Consider the following 23,385-nt stretch of genomic DNA (forward strand, 5'->3'; position numbering starts at 1 on the left):
AAGATTAATATCTGAACACCGACTATAAAGTCTTAAAAATGCAAACATTAAAGAAAAAACTTAAATAAATAAGCAATGGTAAGCCTGGTGGGGGTACAAGTAAAGCCTGGTGGCCCACCAGGCTTATAATACACTGGGGAAAACCCTGAATAACTACTTCCTTTCTTACTTCAAAATAAGAGTCTTAAACATATAAGGCGTACAGGACAGTGTCAAGTTTACAGCATTCCCCTACTTTTCTGCGGCTTAGGTCACACTTACTTCACTATACCAAAATAAATCCCTAAAATCTGTTTACATTTGTCTATATCCAACTACATTCACATTTTGGAGGAGTGATCTGCCTCATAAAAGCACATTTTGATGTTCAAAGTCATGACCCAGATTATTATATGGATATAAATGTGTAAAAAGAATGAAAAACTATCTTTGTAATTATTAAACAAGTTTATTACACATATACTATTACCATACACATAAGGAATTTTAAGATACAGTAAATGTTGAGTGATGTGCTTCGTTTTGGCATTAATAAAGACATACAGTTTCCCTTTTCATTTAGATTTCCACAGGATTTTACATAACAGCCTATTTACATACTATATGTGTGATATGTATCTGGTGTCGTACCATAACCGTGTGCTTCGTGATGCTTTTGTGCTTTTACAGCACCTTTTGTGTTCTTACAGTCAGATATAATCAAGAAGACAATAACATTTGAATTACATTTTCAATTTTAAATAATCAAATAATAGTAAGGGGAGAGGTGTGAGGGTGGTTGCTGCTCACTTTTAGGAAGGCATTTGAAGCACGTCTCGTGCGCGTGCCGACTTTCAGTGAAACTTGTCGCTCCAGTTTCCGTCGCAGGTGTCGGCCCGGATGTGTCGGGACTGGCAGTGCATCGGTTTAGAAGAGCTAAAGCGCAGTGTGTAGAAATTCTTGTCAAATGCATTTGGTGCGGTTTCTTTTTCTGAAGGACAAACATAAAAAAAACGAAATTCCGGAACCTCCGTAACAACAGACCCAACCTACACAACAAAGTTTAACAACTGGCAACCGTATGCAGTGCAAAGCAACAAAACAAAAAAAACCGCTAAACAAATATGATTTCACACTATAAGACCTCTGGCAGTTTTTAAGGTCCGAGTGGCACACAGTGGGGCTGCAACTCATGACAGGTGAGGCGCCGGCTTACGACGCTTCTTTCTTTTCCTTCTGGGCATTTCGGCGAATCTTCATCTCTGTCAGCTGGATGTAGCGGACGGCGTTTGTGTCTGTGGAGAAATCGAGAGGAAATTGTTGTGTTTTCTCATGAAAATGGTCATGAATGTGTCACTTTGCAGGCATTTGGCCAGTCAGATTCCCGTCGATGAATCGTCCGGCAGAACCTCGGTCGGCCTTCAATCGTGATAAAAATGTAGATTAAAAGATGCGTGACAATGCTATTAAAGGGATAGACCAACAGTTAATGAACTTCCTTGGCGTCTTCAAGTGAGTTTCTTGGTTTCAATTGAGATTAATTGGACCTGTAGGTTTAATCTGATGGAGAGTCTAAAGCTCCTTTCCTCTGACGGGAACTGCCTCACATGCTCCATCCTCAGTGCAATGTTTCACACAGGAAGGTGATGGATGGCGCACCGTGTCCAACCTCCATTTCCTGTCTAAATAACAACATACTTCTGTTTGCATAAACTACGACAACATTTTTGAAATCAGAGTTGTTTCCAAACGCAGAAATTCACTTTGCTCTAGCCGTTAGCTTCAGGCTGCATGTCCAGTTGACGTAGATTTTTACTAAGCAAAGACACAAAGAGGGTTAATTACTGCAGGAGAAACATGAACTGCTTTAAACTGAATCAGTTGAGTGTTTATGCATTATCTCTCTAGAGATATTTTTGAAGGCCTTCCTAAGATTAAATGATTGAAATTTAGTTTATTGGAAGAATTTCTACCCACAGATTAACTTTAGGGGTGACAACAACAGCGTAGCATCTTCCACAGCACAGTCCACTTTAGATGTTTAAATGATTGCCGACAAATCCCAGCCTGGTTTTCGTTTCCCAGAGTCTCCGGCGTTTCATGGCTTGTAGCCATGACAGAATTTCTTGACTCATAATGAGCTCCCCAGCACACGCATTCAACGTCTGCCTCTTGTTCCCCCGTGTGCCTGCCCGGCCTTGTTCGCGGAAAGCATTTCTGCAAGACGCTGCCTGCTCCTAGAACCCGACACAATCCTTTCAGATCCACGCATGAAGGAGAGAGTTCAGCTTTGACATGACGCACGGAGGAGGATTTGTGTGTGGACCACGTTTGGGTTTCGAGTAAGCAGTCCAATCTGCCACTTTGATTGGGATTGAAATATTTCATCGGTTTTAAAACTGAGTGACAATCAATCTGCGAATTCATTACCATTTTGCTGACAAAGCCTGATCTGACACGAATAAATAAATATGCACACAGACCTACATGTATCCTCCACAGACTGAACATTCAAATAACAGAAATTTTCTTTGAGATATTACTTTTTGTTTTTTGATGTTTTTTTTCAAGCGGAGAGCCCCCAGAGCTTTGCCGCCCAGAGCGTTGAGGCCCCCCCCCCATTTCTAAGACAGTGCTGTGACTGCTGACCTGATGGCTCCTGTTTGTTCGACTCCTTCAGGTAGTACAGGGCCTTCTGGTAGTCTCCCAGGTGGTAGTAGGCCACTCCGGAGCGGTAAAGGGCTTTGAAGTTCTTCCCTTCCTTGAGAAGCACTTTCAGGCAGTACTCCTTCACCCGCTCGTAGTTCACCAGCTCCATTTGCAAGAGGCAAGCTGGAACGGAGAAAGACGTTAAGAGGTCACATTTGAACGTTTTTCGTCTTTCGTGCACGTAATGATGTATTTCCTGTAAAGTGCATATTATAATTGGTTATTTTTGTTAACCCGACTCACTGGGCATGTAAAGAGAAAGGGTTGTGGGTTGTGAGCAGGGCCGGATTTACAAGGATGTGGGCCCCCGGGCTGAAAACCATTTGGTGCCCTATCCGCTAAATAAATATATATATAAATATATATATATATATATATATTTTTTTTTTTTTTTTTTTTTTTTGCTATTGCAAATTTCAGTACATTACATTGTCAAACTTTGCATAATTGAGTGTGAACTGATGATACCAACTGAGAATGGTTTGTTTAATATCATAACATCCCCTGATCACTACATCCATGCTGCTCCCAATAAATAAATAAATACTATAACTTCACAATTGACAGGGTTTCCCCTAGTGAATTATAAGCCTGGCGGGCCACCAGGCTTTACTTGTGCCCACATTCGCTAAGCATTCTCTGTTTATATGCTACAGGTGTCTTTATACATCTGTAACAGTGGTAATAAAGTGTCTCTTTGGTGAAACAGTCGGAAGTAGAATGACATCGTTACAGTCAGTATGTGAACACACAGGAAGTCTGAGGTCAGGGGTCATTTTTCATTCACCGGAGCTCCGGAACCACGGCCTTCCGACACGCTGACAACTTCAGCAAATAAAGAGACAAGTGAAGGATGAAGGATATAACAAATCTGTACACTTTTAATTAGGATGAAACAACTCAAGTGCAATTTTTTATTTATTTTTTTCATTTTAATTGTATTTTTTTATGTTTGTCTTTTTAAAGATTTTGGTGTTTACATAGTGTTAATAATGTCTTCTGATAACACATAACTGAAGGGTCATATTTTCAAATTTCCTTGTCAACTTTAAACAGTTTTTATCCAAATACACGACGGCTGCTGGATGACTGCGCTGGCGCCCCCTACCATCAGACTTAGCAAGATTTCAAGGGAAAGCCCTGCTTGATATGGGCCTATGAATCTTTAATGAAGGACAATGTTTGCAAAAAATACATTCATACATTTTTATTTTTTTTTATCTGTGGCGCCCCCAAAAAACTGGTGCCCTGGGCTACTGCCCCTGTAAGCCTCTCCTAAAGACTGGCTCAGGTTGTGAGTCGTTGCTAGACTTTCTTTCTTTTTTTTTTGTGGCAAATCAACAGTGAGTGAGCATCGGTGTGACAGGAAAACGTCTCCTACCAGCCAGGCTGTTGTAACACTCCAGCTCCGCATTCTCCATCGCCCCCTTCTGCTCGTCCGTCAGCGTGCTGGACTTGCTGATGGTCGGCAGGAGGGTGGACGTGGACTTGGGGCCGGGGTCCGGATCCCCCAGCACCCTGCACAGCCCCTTGATCTCCAGCAGAGCGCGGTGGTACTTGCCGATCGCCTCTCTGTATTTCTTATCCTTGTAGCACTGAGTGCCTTGGCTCTTAAAGTCCAGCGCCCGCCTCACGACGTCAGCTGGCTCATTGTGGGATGGTTGCTTCAGCATCGACCCACCATGATGCCTCTGCTGCAGGAGCTGGAGCTGCTGCTGTTGATTTTTGCTATCTTTCGTCCGGCTGCCGCTGTTGGGGGGCTGAACGCGCTGCTGGAGCCTCGGGGAGACGCTAACGCCGCCGCCGCCGCCGCCGCCGCCGCTGTTGGCGGTGAGGCTGCCTCTGCCGCTATCCACCCTCTCTTCGCCTCCAGCCTGGACCGCACTCATCTTGGACCCGTTCCCTTTTAATTTCCGTCTACCCTGGCCCTCCGTGGTATTTAAAAAAAAAAAAAGGAAGCCTGCGTAGGAGGGGGGAAAGTGGAGCTTTTCACCGCATCTTATCGCCTGTAGTCGCGCCTTTCGCCTCGCCAGTGTCGCAGCTACGTCCTCTCCGTGCGCAAACCTGCGCTGCGCGATGCGCGCTCCTCTGTTGTAACCAGCTGCCCGCGTGTTTTCTATTCAAGCGAACCGATTGGTCGAAGAAGAAGAAGAAAAAAGTAGAAATAGTGCATCCATTATAATTCCCCAACTGAGTGGTTTGATTTCATTGTGAGTCTGAAAAAGAAAGTCCTGGCAGAAGAAAGTTGTATTCTCTTAGTCTTATTTTGGGCGCCTCTTATTGGTTGGCTGTAATTACAGATCACGACGCTTTTATTGAGAAACCGCTACATTTCACCTCGTTTCCTATTTTAGCGACCAGATGTGTTGGAGCTGAGTAATGTGGACTTGGAGTCGCTTAATCAGTTCTGCACCTAATGAAATCCCAAAACACCTGGACCGAACCAGTACCAGGACTTTTCCCGCCCCTTCAAATATCAAAAAAAAAAAAAAAAAATTCACCTAACAGGATGTGTTATTTTATACATTTCTTGACTCTTCTCTAACCTTATTCATTTCATGTAGTGCATATTCAATTTAATGTGAGCTCTCAAAAGGCTAAGCAGGTTTCCGTGATTACATAACGAGACTTATGATAAATAAGTTCAGAACAGTGTATTCTGCACAACTCAAGAAATGATCAAACACAGTTTTGTTAGAAAAAAGTCGTATGAAGAAAAAGTTGCGGTTAAGATGTCGCTTACTTGTTCAAACTTAAAGTTAAACTATTTAAAAGGAGACCCCCCCCCAAAAAAAGAAGCTTATTTACATCCTAGACGCCACAAAGTATTTTAAAGGATCTCATTTTACAGTCAGGAGAAGGTTACCAGAAAAATTCACGGATGCAGTTACCTGTTAATTGGAGAAAATACTCACCAATATAATGTTTAATTGGAGGTTTTCTATAGTACACATGGTATTGCTAATAAATATTGTTACTGTGTAAAACATTTTTTTTTTTTTTTTACAAAAATACATCTTTTTGGATGCCTTAAAAATATATTATCACCACAATAAACTAGTTAGATTTACTAAATAAAATGTACAAAAACTAAATTGTTTTAATTCTGAGTTTAAAATATTTTCAAAGAAATGGAATAACAACAAATCAATAATTAAATGATTAGTTTTGCAGTGTTTTAATGTATTTAATGTACCTTTGTTGAAAGTGTATGTTCAAAATATCCAAAATGTATTTAACACGTTTTATTTACCAAATCAAATGATCACCTATCACTCTTTTTCTGTGCACAAATTAGGAAAAAAAATATTTTGACAAATTCTTCAAACTAAATCTGAAAAAAAAAAAAACAGAATAAAAAAAAAAAACAACAATTCAAAAAACTAATAATTATCCCCGTTAATGCATTACAGCATACGTCATCGACCTTGATCTGATTTTTATTCTACACATAATAAAGTGTATAAAAGCGTATTAAAGTGACTGGTCATAACAGCTGTAGACCACGCTAGCACCTTTACGCCACAAAGCTTAACGTTTGGCAGTTTATCAATAGTACATGACCTACACATATAAATATACTTTAATACTTTACTGAAGAGCTATTTCTGAACAAACACAGCGAAGTATGGAGGAGTATTAACCGCTAATACACATTAATTCATCTATGGTTACATAGGAATCAGTGAGAAGTGGTGCTGAATCAGCTACTTGAATAAGTACTCCATTTCTCAGTGGAATATTTGAATCATGACCCAAATTCAGTGCAAGAAGGGGAGGGTGATGGACAGGGGATGGCATATGAAATTATATTCTGGCTAAGTCTTTAATAGCTGCTTGTGATAAATTGTCTTTTGGCTCATCTTGTTCCCAATTGAGCAAATAATGTTCTTTGAAAATGTAAGTTTTTTGAACTAAAGTCCAGCTTCATTGTAAACATCAGTCATAGAGGATAGTTTACATCTCAGTTCCTGGCAGGTTGATCTAAGACATCAAAACAGAAAGGACTTTTTTTTTTTTTTTTTTAAACTGACAAAACAATGCATTAAATGTTTCCTTCACAGCTTAAGATTAATGTCTTTCTAAACAGAAAATTCATGTTTGCACGTTTACCTGTCAGTGTTTTTTTTTTTAACTGTTTTTATAGTTAAGCGTAACAGATGTGACCGGTGTATAACAATTTTGCAACGCTCAAACCGTGGTGTGATAAAAGAGGAAATGTGAAATAGGAGGAAAAAATAATCAGAAAAAAAAAATGTTAACATAACTTGAAAAAGCTTATCGTATTTTAATGGCACTAAAATGTACAAACGTGAAACATAAACAAAAGTTTGCTGCAAAGGCGTACTACTGAAAAATACAACAAAGTAGCTCGTAAAAGCTTAGACTCGAGTGATATTATGGAAGAAAAACAGATATTTTAAATGAGTATTGAGCAGTAATGATTTCCAATGGGTTGCGTCATTAAGCTGCGACACGACGGACAGCAATGACGCAATTTTTAAGAGACTATTTGTTTACTGTCATGGCGTCGGTTGATTTCCGAGGTAGGCTAATTTCTGTGTTGCTATGTGGAACGCGTTAGCTGGTTTATTTAAGATTTAAAGATTTTAATTAACATAGTCTAATGTGAAACGAATGGAATAAAGCTTAAATTTAGAGTTGGTGTGTTTTAAAGGCTTTTAGTAACGCTGTAAGGTAACGTTAGCATGCCAGCTAGCTTTGATAGCTCCGGTGTTCTTATATTATATGGTTTCAGACTTCATTTCTTTTACAGTGTATTAATTGTTTTGTGGGGGTTTTTTTGTTGCTCTTAAGTATTCAGCTTCTTTAGCTTATTATTTCTGTCATATTCGTGTGTCAAATGGCAGGGAATTAAAAATGAGGTGTTTATTGCCAGTCGTATCTATAAACAAATCCCAGGTTTTTAGATGGTGTTGGATTGTAGATAAATAGAAAATTCATATTACGCTTTGCTTGCACACAATAGGTTTACATGTCAGTATTTTTTTTAAACTGTTTTGAAACTATGGTGTGATGAGGGGGAAGTTGAAATAGAAGAAAAGAGCACAGCTATACATATATTTTTGCAAACAGGATAAAGATATTAAATATCACAATGTGTGTTTTAGAGCTTCCATCCTGATTGACAGATGTGAAGTAGAACCAGTGCTAAAAAAAAAATAAGTAAAATAGTTTTCTACCACCAATTAGAAGCCAGTTTCAGTATTGTGTTAGTGTACAATTCATGGAACATGACTGTAACAAAACTGTCTGTTCAAACATTTTCAAGATTTTAAAAACTGGAGAAGTGTGAAATGTAACAATACTGCCCGTTGAGGACTTGCCAATGAAGCCTGTTTCCATGGCAACCTTGCAGACAACCTCCTGGGCATATCGTGGGTGGACAGCGGCTGGGTGCCGATTCTCAATCCCGGGAATGTTCTGGACTACTTCTCCGAGAGGAGCAACCCGTTCTATGACCGAACCTGCAACAACGAGATTGTGAAGATGCAGCGGCTCACTTTGGAGCACCTCAAGTAAGTTTATGATATTTCATGACTACGCTTTTTTTGTGTGTTGATTTTTTTTCTTCTTCTTAGATGTGCCAAAAGTATTAACGTAAACTGAAATCGATGCACAGAATTGGAACTGGATGTAATACAGAAACTCCAAATCTCTAAGGTTTCCTGGGTCCTGCTTATTAACTCAAAGTGTTTCGCTTCCTCCCATATTAACTCTGCTACTTTCTCTCTCTCTCTTTTTTTTTTTTTTTTACTTTTTAAGTTTTACATTATGAAGGAAAATGTTTAACAGTTTTAAAACTGTAACCTCTACAACCTTGGTAGTTCTACCCTAACCCTATCCTTGTAATTTGCGCATGCCTAATCACTGTGCGGCTTATCGATCATCTGATTTTATTTCTGAATACCGACTATAGCCGCATGTAAAAACAAAAAACAAACAAAACATGAAGTTTGTCCTCAAAGTGAGGATGATACTGAAAGCTGTTTTCCCTCCATGTTGTTTTTATTTCCAGTCAGATGGTGGGAGTGGAGTACATTCTTCTTCACGCTCAGGAACCAATCCTCTACATCATCCGTAAGCAGCAGCGGCAGTCTCCAACACAAGGTGAGCGGAGCAACACACCACACCGCTGCTGCGTTGTAGCCAGTGCATGAACTTTATATTTGAAACATTGATAATAAGATTTTTCCATCCTGCCACATGTAAAAAATCTCCGTCTAACATTTTCTAGTGATTCCTTTGGCTGACTACTACATCATAGCGGGAGTGGTGTATCAGGCTCCAGACCTGGGGACGGTTATCAGCTCCAGAGTGGTAAGTCTGGTTAATTATAGCTGCTGTTAGTCTTTTGGTGTGTTAAGATGCTGGATTTATTTTTAAGCTTTTGTCCTCTTTGTATTCATTTTGTGCTGGTTTAGCTTTCTGCAGTCCATGGAATCCAGTCGGCTTTCGACGAGGCCATGTCGTACTGCCGCTATCACCCCTCCAAAGGATACTGGTGGCACTTCAAGGATCAGGAGGAGAGAGGTTGGATCTTTTTTTTTTAACTTAATTTATGTTCCCAACCTGTGGTTGGTTGATAATTACTGAAACATACAGCCCTTTGTGAAAGTAGTCATGGCACTAGAGATGCACCAATCCAAGATTAATATCTGTATCAATATCTGTATCGGTCCCAATATTGGGGGGAAAAAAACCTCAAGATCAGGTATGGATGACAACGTGCCCGATCTGTAAGGCCGGATCTATTCAGTCTAATTCTATGCTTTGTGCTGTGAGCGACGTCATGCATTATTATTTAATTTACTGTACATCATATTTAGAATTCCTAATTGTACTTTCTGAACTATTTGAAAGAAAGTTTGTTTCAGTTTATTTATTACATTTTTGTTTTTGTCAGTTTCCGTTTGTTTATTTATTTTACATGGACTGTTCTACTCCTAGTCGCACTGACTGAATAAATTAAAGTTGTGATGTTTTTACATGTTTGACCAAGCTTAGTGGAGCTATTGGTGGATTTAAATGTGATGTACTGTATTTTAGGAAATAAAATTGCAATTCAGTACTTTTATATCTGTGTAAAAAACAAATAAATAAATAAAACAAACAAAAATAAGTTTTAAGTCAATGTATTGAATTGGTATCGACTGATACTAAATTTCAGATATCTTTATCTGTAGTGGAAGTGAAAAAAGTGGATCAGTGCATTCCAAGATACCGCTCTTTTATTTTCATTTTTCCTTTACATTTTGCCATGTTACAACCACCAACTTCAGTGGATCTTATTGGGATTTGACGACTTGAGGAAACTTTCAGCCTGCCTGAGTCAACACTTCATAAAGTGACCTTTTTTAGTAAATATATCTCCAGGCGTTTTGGTTTGTCTCTGCCAATGTCGTACATGTCGAGACTGAAATGTGGGCGTGTTACTCTTCAAAGATTTGTTCCATCTATGTCCAATTGGATGGAGAGTGTCTGTAAATATCCACTTTCAAGCCTAATTCCAGACTTTGACTGGGCTGTTTTTAGTAAGATAGCATAAATTCAGAAAATTTGAATGGGTGTGAATACTTTTTGCAAAGCCCTGTATGTGTCGGAACTATTCAACAATGCAAATCCAAAGACATTTCCCACATTGCTTTCTAGGTTTGCCGTCTTTCTCAAAGGTTTCATAACTAACTTTGTCGCTTGTTGCAGAGAAAACAAAGCCTAAATCCAAGAAGAAAGAGGAGCCCAGTTCTCTGTTTCAGAGGCATCGCGTTGACACACTACTTCTGGACCTCAGATCAAAGTTTCCACCAACTTTTTACCAGGTACCTCTAGTATGTCTACATGATTATTCATACTAGAGTTTTTATTGAAACCAAACATCTCGCAAATGATTGCCGATGTGTTTTCTGTCTCTGATTTCAGCCCAAGCCTGGCGACAAACCGATTCCAGGTATCATATTATATCGACATAAAATTTTGAATCTGAAAATGTGTACGTTTTGATGAATTCTTCATATTAATCCCAATTAATCAACCACAACCTATGTTTCAGTCGAGGTAAAGAAGGAGCCTGAACCTCCCGCAGAAGCTGTGAAACAAGAGGAGCGGGAGCCGGCCACCAAGTCGTCGGCGCCGGCTCCGCCGAGCAAACCTCCGCCTGAGAAGAGGGCGAGGCTGCAGTAACGGGAACAACATTGTATTCCACTTCCTTAGCTGGGAGAACAGCTGCCCTCTGGGAGTCGTCGTGCTTCGCCCCCCCACCCCTCCAAAAAATGCAACCTTGTCTAAAGTAAAAATATATATATATTTTTTTAACTGAACTGACACAAAAGGACGTCCCGTCTCTTTTTTGTAGACTTAGAGGAGGAGCTTAGAGCTGAGTGCGTTTCAGGGCAGCTGGACTGAAAACATGGCCGACCCGGGTTACGTCAGTAGGATCTCTAATGTGGATTATTTTTTTTGTTTTGTTTGTTTTTGTTTGCAAAGGTCAGCATTAGTGCCAGCTGACTTTTTAATGTCGGCACACTTTTTTGTTGTTGTTGTATTGATTTCAAAGGACGGTTTCAAAGCCTGCTTTTCAAGAGATGTCATTACGTTGACAGTGAAGCAAAAACCAAGGTGCTGACTTCCAGCTGTTTCTAAAAAAAATATCCACCACACTTACTTTATTTTGTGATCAAATTATTGAGTTAATGTATATACTTGTTTCTTCATTTGATAAGTTTTGACGAGTTGTAGTTTCCTATTACCTTAAACACACCAAAACACTTTACTGCTACCTTGTCAACTGCATGCTACTCTTTTTCAGACTAAAAGTTGCTTATGGGTAAAGCATAAAGGGGTTTGAGGATAAATGGTTTTCTTGATGTGCTTAGTAGAACTGTGTTAAGTTTGCTGATGAAATGTTCAAAACTGGGTTGGTTTGTAACCACATCGATGTTTTACAGCCGTGCCAGAATCAGAAGGGTTCAATATGCTTTTAAAGCACAGTGAAAATGCAGAATGAATCCAGATAATTGGACAACATCCTTCCATCCAATCTTCGATTTTGATTAATTGTTTTACTCTGGCCCGCTCCTCTGGAGAACATTTTTTAAATATTTTTGTGTGACGAGAAAAATAAACCTTTCAACGAAAATATGTTGTGTTAGAACAATTTTAGCACCCATCAAAAAAGTTTTAATTAAAAAAAATCAACGCTAGGTGTCTCTGTCGTTCCATTGAGCCTTTCTGCTGTCTGCCTTCAGCAATAGCAATTAAGATTTAAATACGTTGTTTTAAAACATTGCTACACATAAAAATGGAGCATTGCTACTAGAAACTTAGATATTGGAAAAATAAATATCGTAAGAAATTTACATGTTTTCTTGATTATTTTCCATCTTCCCATTATTTTTCCTGTAACGCTCATAGATGTAGAAGAACAGAAGTCACACGAGTGTCAACGGCGTCCATATTGTGAGTGGCATTGTTTTAAGGTTTGTAGGTCACGAGCTCTAGAGACTTATAGATGAAAATACAACGGACAAAGACTGGACACTTCATCACTGTATTTTTTAATAAGCTGGTCTAAATAATGCTAAAACATTTATTATATTTCTATAGTAATAAATGTATTAATAGACATTTATTATATATAATAAAAAATCCATTATCATACAATAATTTATAGTACAGTCATATATTATAATGAATAATATTAACTACATATTAGTTAATATATATAGTTAACTGTAATTTCAGTATTGCTATATGTTAAGCTACTACTAAATGAATAGAAATTTGAACACGAGGATGTAATATATGGTGACGTTATTTTACATCTACCCTTAAATAAAACTTTGTTAAAAAATCCGAAATGAATGTTTTAAATCTTAGAAACTAAATTTGAATTTACTAACATATTTTTGTATATTTCCAGGGGTGAATTAGGAGATGCTGACGTGGATTTTACGCGCACCGTGTTTCATACGGATCCCTCGAGCTTATTTTGAACAGCGGACTTCTTTGAATTTTTCTACTTATAAAATTATCATATATTAATTTGCGTTATATATGATTAATCAATATAAAACACAATTAATAGTAATGCTTCTTTTATTCTGAAAACACCGTTCCCAAGTAGACTTCTATTGGCTTTTTAAAATGAATTTGCCACTTACAACATGGCGGACGCGCTGACGTGTCGTCCCAGGTTCGGGTGGACGAACCCAACGCGGCGTCTTCCTCTCCTATTTCTCTCTTGATAGCGCTCCCAAACGTGCTTCCACGGCGCCTGCGCACGGACGCGCACGAAGAAGAGCCTTTCCCTGCAGGGCGTGGAGGACCGAAACAGTGCCCCAGCTGGCCGGACCGGGCTAGCGTCAGAGAAGATGGCTGCAGAGGGGATTTTTCAGGCCACTGGCTGAAAACAGAGCGCCGTTTGTCATGTTGAGCGACGAGTAGCCAGCGTGTCAGCCCGGTTGTTCCGTAGGTCGGTTCCGCCCGGATTATTCGGAGGGAGGGGATCGAACAACATGGGGTCGCAGACTCTCCAGATCCTGAGGCAGGGGGTCTGGGCTTCAGTCACAGGCGGATGGTACTACGACCCCGATCAGAACACGTTCGTCAACGCTTTGCATCTCTACATCTGGCTGTTTCTGCTATGTTTCCCCTTCACGCTGTACATGGTGAGTGGTTCTGTATGACTCCATACTTTAATTTCAGCCTCAGTTTTAGGTTGTTTGTTGTTTTTGTTTCTGGTGCCGTTTTAGAGCGCAAGTTACCGAGCTAAAGTGTCCGTTAGGTTAGCCGTTAAAGGATCCCCACGGTCTGTTATCTGGAGCAAAGACAATGTAACCTTTATACCAGTTTCACGTCGCGGCACAAACATAAACTGTACTCAGATTGTTCCTGTAAAAAAAATAACCCGACCAGTTTATTATCACGTAGTGCCTGGGAATGCCGCGAGCGATCCCGCAAAATGCGCTTGTCCAAAAAAAAACTAGATTAGGTCAGGAGAAGCTCTGTTGTTGAAATTTAGTGTTGAAAGACGATTTACAAAACAAAAAAAAACAAAAAAACAGTTGATTAATCAATTACCGGCTGTAATCATTGAATTTATCCCCCGCACCTTGTTTGTTTTCCTTTGTAGTGGTTTGGTTTCTGATCAGTTTCAGAAGCAGCCAGCTGTTAACTGCAGGAGGGCAGCTGATGGCCACAATAATAAAGCCTTTATAAACAAATGCAGTTGTTATTGCAGTAACATTATTACACGGGGGAATTTTTTTTGGGGGGGGGGGGGGAAATATTTAGCCTTTAGTTATAACCCCACATTTAATCTGTGGGGTTATTAAAAAAAAATCCTATTTTAGGGATTAGTTATCATTCAGAGTCCCTTGTGGCACAATTTAAATCAGTTAAATATAATGTAACTGAAGCACTTTTTTTTAAAATGCTTTTTTTTTTTTAAAGTGCTTTTTAGTTTGTTTTTGTTCTTTTAGTTTTATTTTTTAATTTCGGACTTTTTGTTTACAGGAGTAGCTCCAAAGTTCGCGGCATGTTTCCATAACAACTAGGGTTACAGGATAAATATCGTCCGGCCGATAAATCGGCACCGATTTCCTTAATTGTGTTAGATTACCAGTCTTTAAAACGTCTCAATTGTCGATTTCAATTACGGGGATACTTGATTTTTTTATTTTATTTATTTATTTTTGTCGCCGAATATGGAGACAAAGTTGCTGAGTTGTCGTGGGGTGACGATTGTTATCTCCGCGCCTGCAGACATGACCTGGTGGACGGGACTGTCAGTCAAAACCTCTCTGACGGCGAGCCAAAGAGGACAGTCGCTGGTTTTCTAGCGTTTTCCCAGCTTTGATAAGATCCGTTTCGCATGCAAGCATCACCCAACTATTAGACGCTATGAAGCTTCCATCCAATTGTTTTGGGACCAATGTCAAGAAAAGAAAAAAAAAGCATCCCACCAGCACAAACGTAAACACGTGGAGTTTAGCTGTGCATAGACTTTAACTGAAACCGTGTTCTTATATTGTGGGAGACTGGGAATGGGGTTTTGGTATGAAAATAAAGATAAAACACAATAAAACACCTCCTTTCCAGTGTACGGTGGAGGATCTATAATGCTGTTATAATGAGACTTTGATGGGCCGGACACCAAATCGGATATCTTTCATGGATGTCTATGTCAGAAAATAGCACTCCAGGTAGACTTGATCTAAAACACAGACTGTTAAGTCTGGCAGAGGATCTGTGATGCTGTGGGCTTGCTTTTCTTCCAAATTTCCTGGCAGCCTTGTCAGAGTGCACGAGATCATAATGTCTTTGAAATAACAGAAGATTTTGAATATAAATCTGCTGAACTCTGCGAGTGAAATCTAAATGAGTCATCGTGAATTTTGATCCAAATCACTTGGTTCAACAGACGCAATATCTGGAGGATATATCTTGTTTTTTGCTTTTTTGTTTGTTTCATTTTGTTTTTACCTAGGTGAGTAAATGCACTCATCGTGAGGTGATTCTGCAGCAATAAAAGGAGATCACTCAGGAGATCCAAACTGGGTTTAATGTGACTGAAATGTCGCTTTAAGATCTCAAACTCACACACAAATAAAGAATTGGATTTTCTAATGCAGATGTGTAACAAAAACTAAGAGGTCATGTGGATAATTGATTATTTAAAAAAAAAAAAATACTAATCTGTGTCTCCACCCAGGGGTCAGAGAGGTCAGAGAGTGATTTACTGACCCCTAAGGCTGGTTTGCAGTTTCAGTTCTATTCCTGGAGTGGAAATGTGTTGGTCAGCGCTGTGTTTTATATAGTCCTGCTGTTGTTTGTGTTGACTTGAAAATGAATGCAGGAAGAGGGTCTCGAAGAGCCAGAGACGGCAGCTGGCGGTCAGGCAACTTTTAGGGAATGTGGGTCACTTTCCGCGCTGCAAAAAAAAAAGGAAAAAAAGGGACTTTTTTTCAAAGTCAATCACATACAATGATGTTTTAAAGACATTTCCGGTTCCCATGGTACCTGACTGAAACAGTTGTTGATATGTGGTCCAGCTGTTACGGTGAGCTGTCGGTCATGACTCCACACCTGAGGCCCCGCACCCAACGCTACAAGAGGGCAAAACGTTTGTAACTGAAGAAAAAAAAAATCCTTGAATCTCAACATTTGTTTTGAAAATTTTTGTTCTTTCAGTTACAATACAGTTTCACATCCTTATTTTCAGTTTCATTTTCTTCAGTTTCAAATCTTTTTTTTCTTCTTTTTTTTTTAAATTCTGAACAGACTATATGGCCCCAATTTAGCTCCATATTCACAGCACTACCTGTACTAAAGTATGTGAGCTATGAGTAAACAGCTGACTGCTGTTTACTCGTAGCTCTGGCTATCTGGAGTCTGGAGCTAAAATAAATAAACAAAAAATGATCCATCCATCCATCCATTTTCTGTTCACCCTTGTCCCTAATGGGGTTGCGAGGGGTGCTGGTGTCTATCTCCAGCTACGTTCCGGGCGAGAGGCAGGGTTCACCCTGGACAGGTCGCCAGTCTGTCGCAGGGCAACACAGAGACATACAGGACAAACAACCATTCACACACACTCACACCTAGGGAGAATTTAGAGAGACCAATTAACCTAACAGTCATGTTTTTGGACTGTGGGAGGAAGCCGGAGAACCCGGAGAGAACCCACACATGCACAGGGAGAACATGCAAACTCCATGCAGAAAGGCAACATAAAACAACATTTAATTTCCCTTTGGGATCAATAAAGTGCTTTTAAACTTGAACTGAATTTGTGTCTGTGGGACTTTAATTGCTGCGACACAGTCGCAGCCACAGTTACCTAACAAAGAAGTAATAATTAGTTCTTATCGTCACTTTTATCGTTATCACAATAGTACCGCAATATATTGTGATAAAACTTTAAGTCCATATCGTCCACCCTTATTATTGTCATATATTAACTTTTTATTCACTTACATTTTATAATTTCTTTCTTCTTCTTTTTTTTGGGGGATTATTTCTCACGTTTTATGCTAAAACGTGAAGCATTTTCTTCCTGTAAACCACTTTGAATGACTTTACCGTGATCTCTGCCAGCAGCGCACCTTACAACTTCCTCTCCCTTCTCCCGCCTTTAGGCCCTGCCGCCAACGATGGTTATAGTCGGAATCTACTGCGGCGTGATTGCCGCCATATTCCTGCTGCTAAAGATCGTAAACTACCGCCTCCACCATGCCCTGGACGAGGGCGAGGTCGTGGAGCACCAGGCCAAGGAGAACCAGAGCCGCAGAGGGGGAACGCAGGGCGCTAACGACGGCAGCGTCACCCGTCGAGAGGACAGCAACGGCCCGGGGTGAGCTGACCGGTCCCGATACGAGAAACCGGATGAGTAAGAGCGTGGCGCGCGAGGCGGTCATGCCTTCTTATCGACGATAGCAGAGGGTCACGTGGAGCGGGGGATGGCTGAGGTCATCAGTCTACTATTTGTATCTATTTGTATCTACTATTAGTCATTACTAGACAGTGAGACGACTGGAGCAGAAGCGCTGAGTCAGGCGTTAGCCGCAGTTTTATATGTCAGGATTTTTATGTAAATCCTAGGGAGTTCCATATAAACGGAAAGATCGATAAGAACACAGAAAAATGGATAAATAGGAAGAAAAATATGAAACCGCGCTGTCAGATTAGGATGCGTTCACGTGTAACAGAGGTGGGTGGAGTAGCCAAAACGTTGTACTCATTTAAGATCAGCAGCATGTTTTTATTTAAGTAAAAGTAAAAAAAAAGGTAGGAAGTAAGATTAAAAAAGTACTGTAGGTCGTATTATGTTATTCAAGTAACTGTAACTGATCAAAATATGAATCATTTGATATTTTAAAAATTGCATCATCCACCAAAAACATAACGTTGTGTGGAAATTTTTGTTCTTTAAAGACCAAAATGAAAATAACATAATAACAATCAGGCAAAAAAAAAAAAAAAGAAAATAACAACACATTTCCAAATTAATTTATTCAATACAAAACTTATGAAACTTTAACAAATACTACAAGTGTGTGTCTGAGGAGTTATTAAAGGGACAGTAACTTCATAACAACTTTTATCCTATTGACCAACTGAATAACCGTCTGAATTGCGTTACATACTATATTTTTAGTAGCCCCATTTTGTACTGATGCCCCTAAATACAATACAGAGCAACCAACCGGCTTAAGAAACAGCATCATGATTAGCAAGGAACAGGCGTGTCGAATGGATACTAACACCATGTGGTGGCAGCAGCATCATGCTGTGGGAATGCAGCTAAGTACAGGAGAGTATGGAAATAAAACAATAGCCTAGACCTGAGGCATCTAGGCAATGACTAAAACGTAGGAGCCACTGTGCAGATCACAGCATGTTTATGTGTTAAAATGGCCTACTCAAAGCCTAGACTAAAGTAGAAATGAAAATTGGTGACAAGACATGAACATTGATGCCCTATCTAACTTTTTTTTTTCTTAAAGAATAGGGAAGAATTTCAGTCAGTAGATGAGCAAAGCTGGTAGAGGCGTACATTAAAGGACTTGCTGGTGCAGCAAAATATTATTCTACAAATTATTCGCACAGGTAGATACATTTGCACTCCACACATTTCTACGGAGCCCTCTAGGGGACATGGAGGATTTTTTTTTTCTCTTACGTTCCCTTGCAGATTATGCCGCACTTTATGCGTAATTGAATACGGTATCTCTGTCTTATTAGGTTCTGTTTTGTCTTTGTCTGTTGCATGAAGTACATTAAATTTAATTTTTTTACACTGCAAAATGTGAAGCTGTGATGGCACCAAAATATATATATATATATATATTTTTTTGCAAAATATTTGATAAATCCACACAATGTTTATTCCAATCGTATTAGTAAGTGGCATAACAGCGAATAGTTCTGAGTGTATAAATACTTTTCCAGGACAATGTATGGATTTTGTTCTTTTCCGAAACTTGTGAAAGTGCTAATGAAGTCTTTAATGGCATGTTTATAGAGAGGCTCGGCGTTAACCTATCATTCTGAACACTTGGTTTTATCGTTAGTTTTTACTTTCTTTTTTTTTGAATTATTATTGAGGTACTCATTTCTCACTCTGGTGGAAATAAAAGGCAGCCGGTTAGGGGTTTTTGGTGCCCAGGAGTTGCAGAAATGACTCATGTTCACATTCCCAAGGGGAGCGCTTGTAGGACGCAGGGGAAAAGCAACGGGATGCATGACGGTCCTCGACCGCAGGGACAGTTGCAGTCGCAGCTTTGCCCGCAACATCTGCAGCAACATTCCAGGTCGTTTTCAGTTTAGCTACCGACAAGAGCTCCTGCCTGTTTTGCACTATTTTTGTCACTTTGTTTGAGTTTTATTTATTTATTTATTTTTCTGGTTTGACCTGGTATGGAAACTTTTTTTTTATTTATTTCTTTTATTTTATTTTTGGCATATGGAAATGATTTACGTCCTTTGAGGGATTTTCTGTTTCAACATACCAGCTGGTTAAGTAAGCATGTCTGGGCTAAATATAAACCTGGAGAAAATCTGCATGAATGCATTTCCCTCCCCCGCCCTTTTTTTTTTATCATCAAGTTTCATAATCCAAAGAAAACTTCCAGTATGGAGCTCTGATTATTGTGAAGGACACAAAAATAAAATGTTGAGAATAATTTTGGGGCCTCCAGGAAAGTGTCTTCAATTTGTGTTTCGCAAAGGGACCCTGGCGGGGGCATAGAGATGGCAGATTTCATCCGACAAGAGACTCCGCCGGTGGACTGCAGTTCAAGAAATTCTTATATTGGGATGGAATCTAATCAGGTAAACAAACCAGCTGATCCCTTGCATATGTGACTATCAAAAAGATCAGTTTGACTTTGAGACACAAAGTCAAAAGGCTTGAGATTTGACTTGGACTCTTGGTTTGAGACTTGAACCTTTGTCACTTTTAATTGAGCGTAATGAGTGAAGAGAAGCCATCTTGTGAGTTACGAGCCACAACTGTTTCCCAATTTTACTTTCTCGAGCTCAGATTGAGGAGAGATCCGGTCAGAAATTGAACATCGACAGGTTTTAATCTCTTATTATTGTTTGTCTTTTGAGCATAAACACTTATTTATATTTCTAGAGGCATACACATTGCACTGGATGGTGTTTCAAAAATACTACTACGCGGCGTTTAGCAGTTTTTTGTTTGCAGGAATACATGTTAAAACTAAAGATATACTGTATATAAATTTATTTTATTTAAAATTCCCAATTAAAAGAAAATTTGCTATGTATAACATTATTGCGGTAACATAGCCAAAGGATACACAGTAAAATTTTATATTACTAACTTGTAACGATTTATTTTCAGGAATTGGGATCCACTTTTTTTTTTTTCTTTCTTTACTTCCGATACCGATACAGATATCTGAGGTTTAGTATCGTTTAGTATATTCAGCTGAATATTATTAGAAAAATGGGAATCTCATTCTGAAATTTGATTTAGGTATGGTTTCTTGAACAGAAAATGAGAGATTCATCAGATTTGCAAATAGGAAAAGGAAAGGAAGGAAAACGGGGCCGATTTATCGGTGCACCTCCATGAATTCGTTGGACGTATCAGAATCAAAATATTAGCAATAAACATCATATGCCAGCCTTCACCTAATCATAATTTGTAACTTTGGATTACAGCACAACTAAAGTGTATGTCATGCAAAATGTAATTAGTTGGCCTCTTTTGTGTTTCGGTGCACCACCACAGGGATGTAAATATCGCTCTGAGGAACTGAGCTCAAATGAACCCATTTGAGCGCATCCCTTACCGGAGAAACAAGCGATTCTTTTCACAGCAGTTTTAATTTAAAACACTTTCATTTTTGCTCCACTTTGGTTGGAGAGTCAAGCTTTTAATCAGCATAACTAAGCAACCAGCTGGCAAGTGTTCGATGAGATATTTGTTACGTAATGGCTTCATATAGGCAAAACTTCTTTTTACAAATATCTATTGTGCCTTTGGCTAATATTAAAAAGTTTTGTAAAAAGGTTGCATTAAAAAATCATAAAGAAAACCACGGTTTCCAACTTCATAGTAGCAAAAAAAAACAAAAAAAACACACACCATCAAAACACATTTCCTCATAGGGATATAAAACATTATGCATTAGCACTGATAGAGCGTTATTTGCTTTTCCCTTCCTAAGCGAATGATAATTGCTCTCTGTTATTGCCAAAGCATAAAAGCAAACGAGCTCTGACTTCCCTCTTTCAGATGCAAAATAATCTGAAGCTGATAAAAGGTGGGAAGGATTAGTCATTCATTTAGGTCAGTCAGAGTGACGTTGCCTGTCCGTTTAAACTCGGTTAATATAGGAATTGGAATGAAAAAAAAAACCGCTCTATTTTGTAATTGCTGGTCAACACGTCTAAGGTTTATTTGTACGTTTACAACTCTGACCTCAAGATCCAATATGGCTGCCCCTTACCAAATGAATTGTCTTTTGCCGATCCGTCCAGTTTTCAGTAACAATTTTGTTTTCTTTTTCTCTTCCCCCTTCGTTTCTCAGATTGCATCAGCTCACGGGAGAGCGATGGGTGTCAAAGGTAAACGGAACAACACTCCGCCTTGCTACATAATAATATGCTGTACTTTGAACTACATTTATTGGCCTTATTGAGGATGTTATAAAAGTGCCTTGAAATAGATCCGGTTTTCATCGAAGGTCGATTTCACTTTAGGTCTCGTGAATCATGTTTGTGTGGATTTTGGAAGTAGGTCTCAGATCATCATCTTGTTGCAGACCATCTGTCTCCAGTTTACTACAAGCCAGGAGGATCTGATTTAAAACTTCCTGCAGGGTTGTTATGCAGCCTGGAGCTGAATTTCAGTATTCTCCAGGTCTGGATAAGTGGGGTAAAATAAATTAGATATTTTTTTTGTTTTGTTTTGTTTTGGTACTTTCATACAGTAGTTTGTTCCCGATGCCATGGTCTAAATGTTGCATCCGTCCTCCCACACGTACTCCTTTTCTTTCTTTGTTTTTTACTTGGTTTTCTCTTGATCACTTTTTCCGTACCTGTGTAACTCCATATATGTGAAATTTAAAAAAGAAAAAGAAAAAAAGAACTTGCTACAAGAGTGCAGAGCTGCTAAATGCCTGGTTTTACAATCGTCTCATTATGGGTTGCCCACATCCTTGACCGTGAGCTCCCTGCTGTCCAGGAGATGTACCCTGACTCAGCATTGCTTTGACCTCGGCAGTCAAACCGGGACGAGCCGGCCTTAGGCAGACCGCTACAGTTTCTGAAAAGATTCACTGTAATACTTAGCATGGGAGGCATTCTCCGGTAAGGCTTTATTGGAATCCGACGTAGAGTGTAAATCAGCTTCTAGCTTTGCTTTGGGCCCATTACGCTGTCAGGTTGAAGTGGTTGTTTCGCTGAGTTTTTCAATGAGTCATCCTAATTAGCCGGCGGTTTGTGAATTAGGGTTTCAGATTTTTGCCTTTGGTGTATCATCCTTTACTTCCCTATTCTTTCATTTCGTCACCTTCGAAGTGGTCATAGAGTGTTACTTTGAGGGGGTAGGGGGGGGATCATTGCAGAGTCTGAACATTTGGTTCTCTGGAGGGAAGTTTCCTATAACAGCCATGCTGGCATTCCAGGAATATATTGAGAGCTGCTTCTTTTGACTGTTGCAAAAGCAAATCTACAGTGTTTTGTTGGGCATTCATGGTATGAGGCTAGGCTAGCTGTTTTCTTCATTAGTATTCTCTTTAGAGGTCTGTTGCATGTTGAGTCCAAGGACTAGTGACTGTTGAAGATGCACCCATCAAAACGTTTTGGCTGATTTCCAATATTCTTCAAAGCCTTGAACTGTGGAGCATTGCTTTCATGTTTGGGAACAATAACATAAGATAAACAATAGTTATTTATTAACTTCCTACTGTGAGCAGCTACTAATTATTTATATAAGACGCAGAGGTGACGCCACACTGTGTGAGAGAAAGGTAGCGAGAGCAACTGATGTGAGCAGGGTTTTACTATTCTTCCTTGAATCTTAAATGAGCAACTTGTCCGGTTAGCTAACGAAAACAGTACTTTCTGTGTTTGTATTCCTACTCTAAGATTTTGGAAAGAATGTAAACATTTCCAAATTTGACATGTTCCACAACAGACAGAGGCTGGACATTAAAAAAAAAAGAGATAAAACACAGCAACTTTCCTGTAGCCCATTCGGACTTCCTGGTACCTGATGAAAAGCTCACACTCTTTCATAGCCCGAATGAACCACAGACATCTCTCAAAATTGTTTTAAAATTTTATTTATTTTTTACTTTTTTTTAAAAAAGCTAATTACTGTACATCTCTTGGACTTCATCTTGAAAAACTTGCTCGTACTGAAAAAGTTAGCTTTGGGACGTTTTGTCTCAGTAACGGTGTCCTCACTGAAGAGTGTTGCTCCAAGTACCGTTAGTAAAAGGTCATAGTTCTGTTCACCAGTCGGTTAATATTATGATTGTTACATTTATTAAATCTGTCAGCTCCTCATTACTTTTAATCTTGTTATCACAGGAGACGTGGGAAAGGCTCCGGACGACATCAGCTTGACTCTCATCGGGAGCTGCAGTCACGATCACGGTAACGACACTTTGAAAACAAGCCATAGTCTACCCA

At 39.3% G+C, this 23,385-nt stretch overlaps 3 protein-coding genes across 5 annotated transcripts in view; 2 read left to right on the plus strand and 1 right to left on the minus strand.

Annotated features, from left to right (window-relative positions):
• Nucleotides 1–428: 428 nt before the first annotated feature.
• ttc9 (tetratricopeptide repeat domain 9) lies at nucleotides 429–4,819 on the minus strand. The gene is made up of 3 exons (XM_032548105.1): nucleotides 4,070–4,819; nucleotides 2,629–2,811; nucleotides 429–1,274 (listed from the first exon to the last, which is right to left on the minus strand). Exons 1-3 carry the CDS (start codon nucleotides 4,575–4,577, stop codon nucleotides 1,192–1,194), a joined length of 774 nt encoding a protein of 257 aa, XP_032403996.1. The 5' UTR covers nucleotides 4,578–4,819; the 3' UTR covers nucleotides 429–1,191.
• Nucleotides 4,820–7,142: 2,323 nt separating this feature from the next.
• Nucleotides 7,143–11,900, plus strand: med6 (mediator complex subunit 6). Its single transcript, XM_032548053.1, has 8 exons — nucleotides 7,143–7,235; nucleotides 8,069–8,228; nucleotides 8,729–8,820; nucleotides 8,948–9,030; nucleotides 9,135–9,243; nucleotides 10,414–10,529; nucleotides 10,630–10,657; nucleotides 10,760–11,900. Exons 1-8 carry the CDS (start codon nucleotides 7,178–7,180, stop codon nucleotides 10,888–10,890), a joined length of 777 nt encoding a protein of 258 aa, XP_032403944.1. The 5' UTR covers nucleotides 7,143–7,177; the 3' UTR covers nucleotides 10,891–11,900.
• A 1,070-nt stretch (nucleotides 11,901–12,970) lies between these two features.
• pcnx1 (pecanex 1) overlaps nucleotides 12,971–23,385 on the plus strand; it is a 41,097-nt gene continuing 30,682 nt past the window's right edge. For 2 of the 3 annotated variants that reach the window (XM_032547121.1, XM_032547122.1), the window contains exons 1-5: nucleotides 12,974–13,376; nucleotides 16,848–17,062; nucleotides 19,440–19,542; nucleotides 21,276–21,312; nucleotides 23,284–23,349. In XM_032547121.1, coding sequence (XP_032403012.1) covers nucleotides 13,224–13,376; nucleotides 16,848–17,062; nucleotides 19,440–19,542; nucleotides 21,276–21,312; nucleotides 23,284–23,349 — 574 coding nt within the window. In that variant the 5' untranslated portion in view covers nucleotides 12,974–13,223. Of the gene's footprint in view, nucleotides 13,377–16,847; nucleotides 17,063–19,439; nucleotides 19,543–21,275; nucleotides 21,313–23,283; nucleotides 23,350–23,385 lie in introns of all 3 variants that reach the window. The other variant, XM_032547123.1, reaches the window with a different exon arrangement.

Source organism: Xiphophorus hellerii, chromosome 19, assembly GCF_003331165.1.
Source record: "Xiphophorus hellerii strain 12219 chromosome 19, Xiphophorus_hellerii-4.1, whole genome shotgun sequence".
In the NCBI taxonomy this organism is placed as follows: domain Eukaryota; kingdom Metazoa; phylum Chordata; class Actinopteri; order Cyprinodontiformes; family Poeciliidae; genus Xiphophorus; species Xiphophorus hellerii.

Excerpts from the sequence above, each read along its gene's own strand:
- ttc9 (XM_032548105.1), bottom strand. The coding sequence starts at position 4,577 with ATGAGTGCGGTCCAGGCTGGAGGCGAAGAGAGGGTGGATAGCGGCAGA. Across the intron at positions 2,812-4,069 it reads GTGTTACAACAGCCTGGCTG|CTTGCCTCTTGCAAATGGAG; the intron begins GTAGGAGACGTT and ends TCTCCGTTCCAG. Across the intron at positions 1,275-2,628 it reads GAACAAACAGGAGCCATCAG|ACACAAACGCCGTCCGCTAC; the intron begins GTCAGCAGTCAC and ends ATTTCTCCACAG.
- med6 (XM_032548053.1), top strand. The coding sequence starts at position 7,178 with ATGACGCAATTTTTAAGAGACTATTTGTTTACTGTCATGGCGTCGGTT. Across the intron at positions 9,031-9,134 it reads CGGTTATCAGCTCCAGAGTG|CTTTCTGCAGTCCATGGAAT; the intron begins GTAAGTCTGGTT and ends GTGCTGGTTTAG. Across the intron at positions 10,658-10,759 it reads TGGCGACAAACCGATTCCAG|TCGAGGTAAAGAAGGAGCCT; the intron begins GTATCATATTAT and ends CCTATGTTTCAG.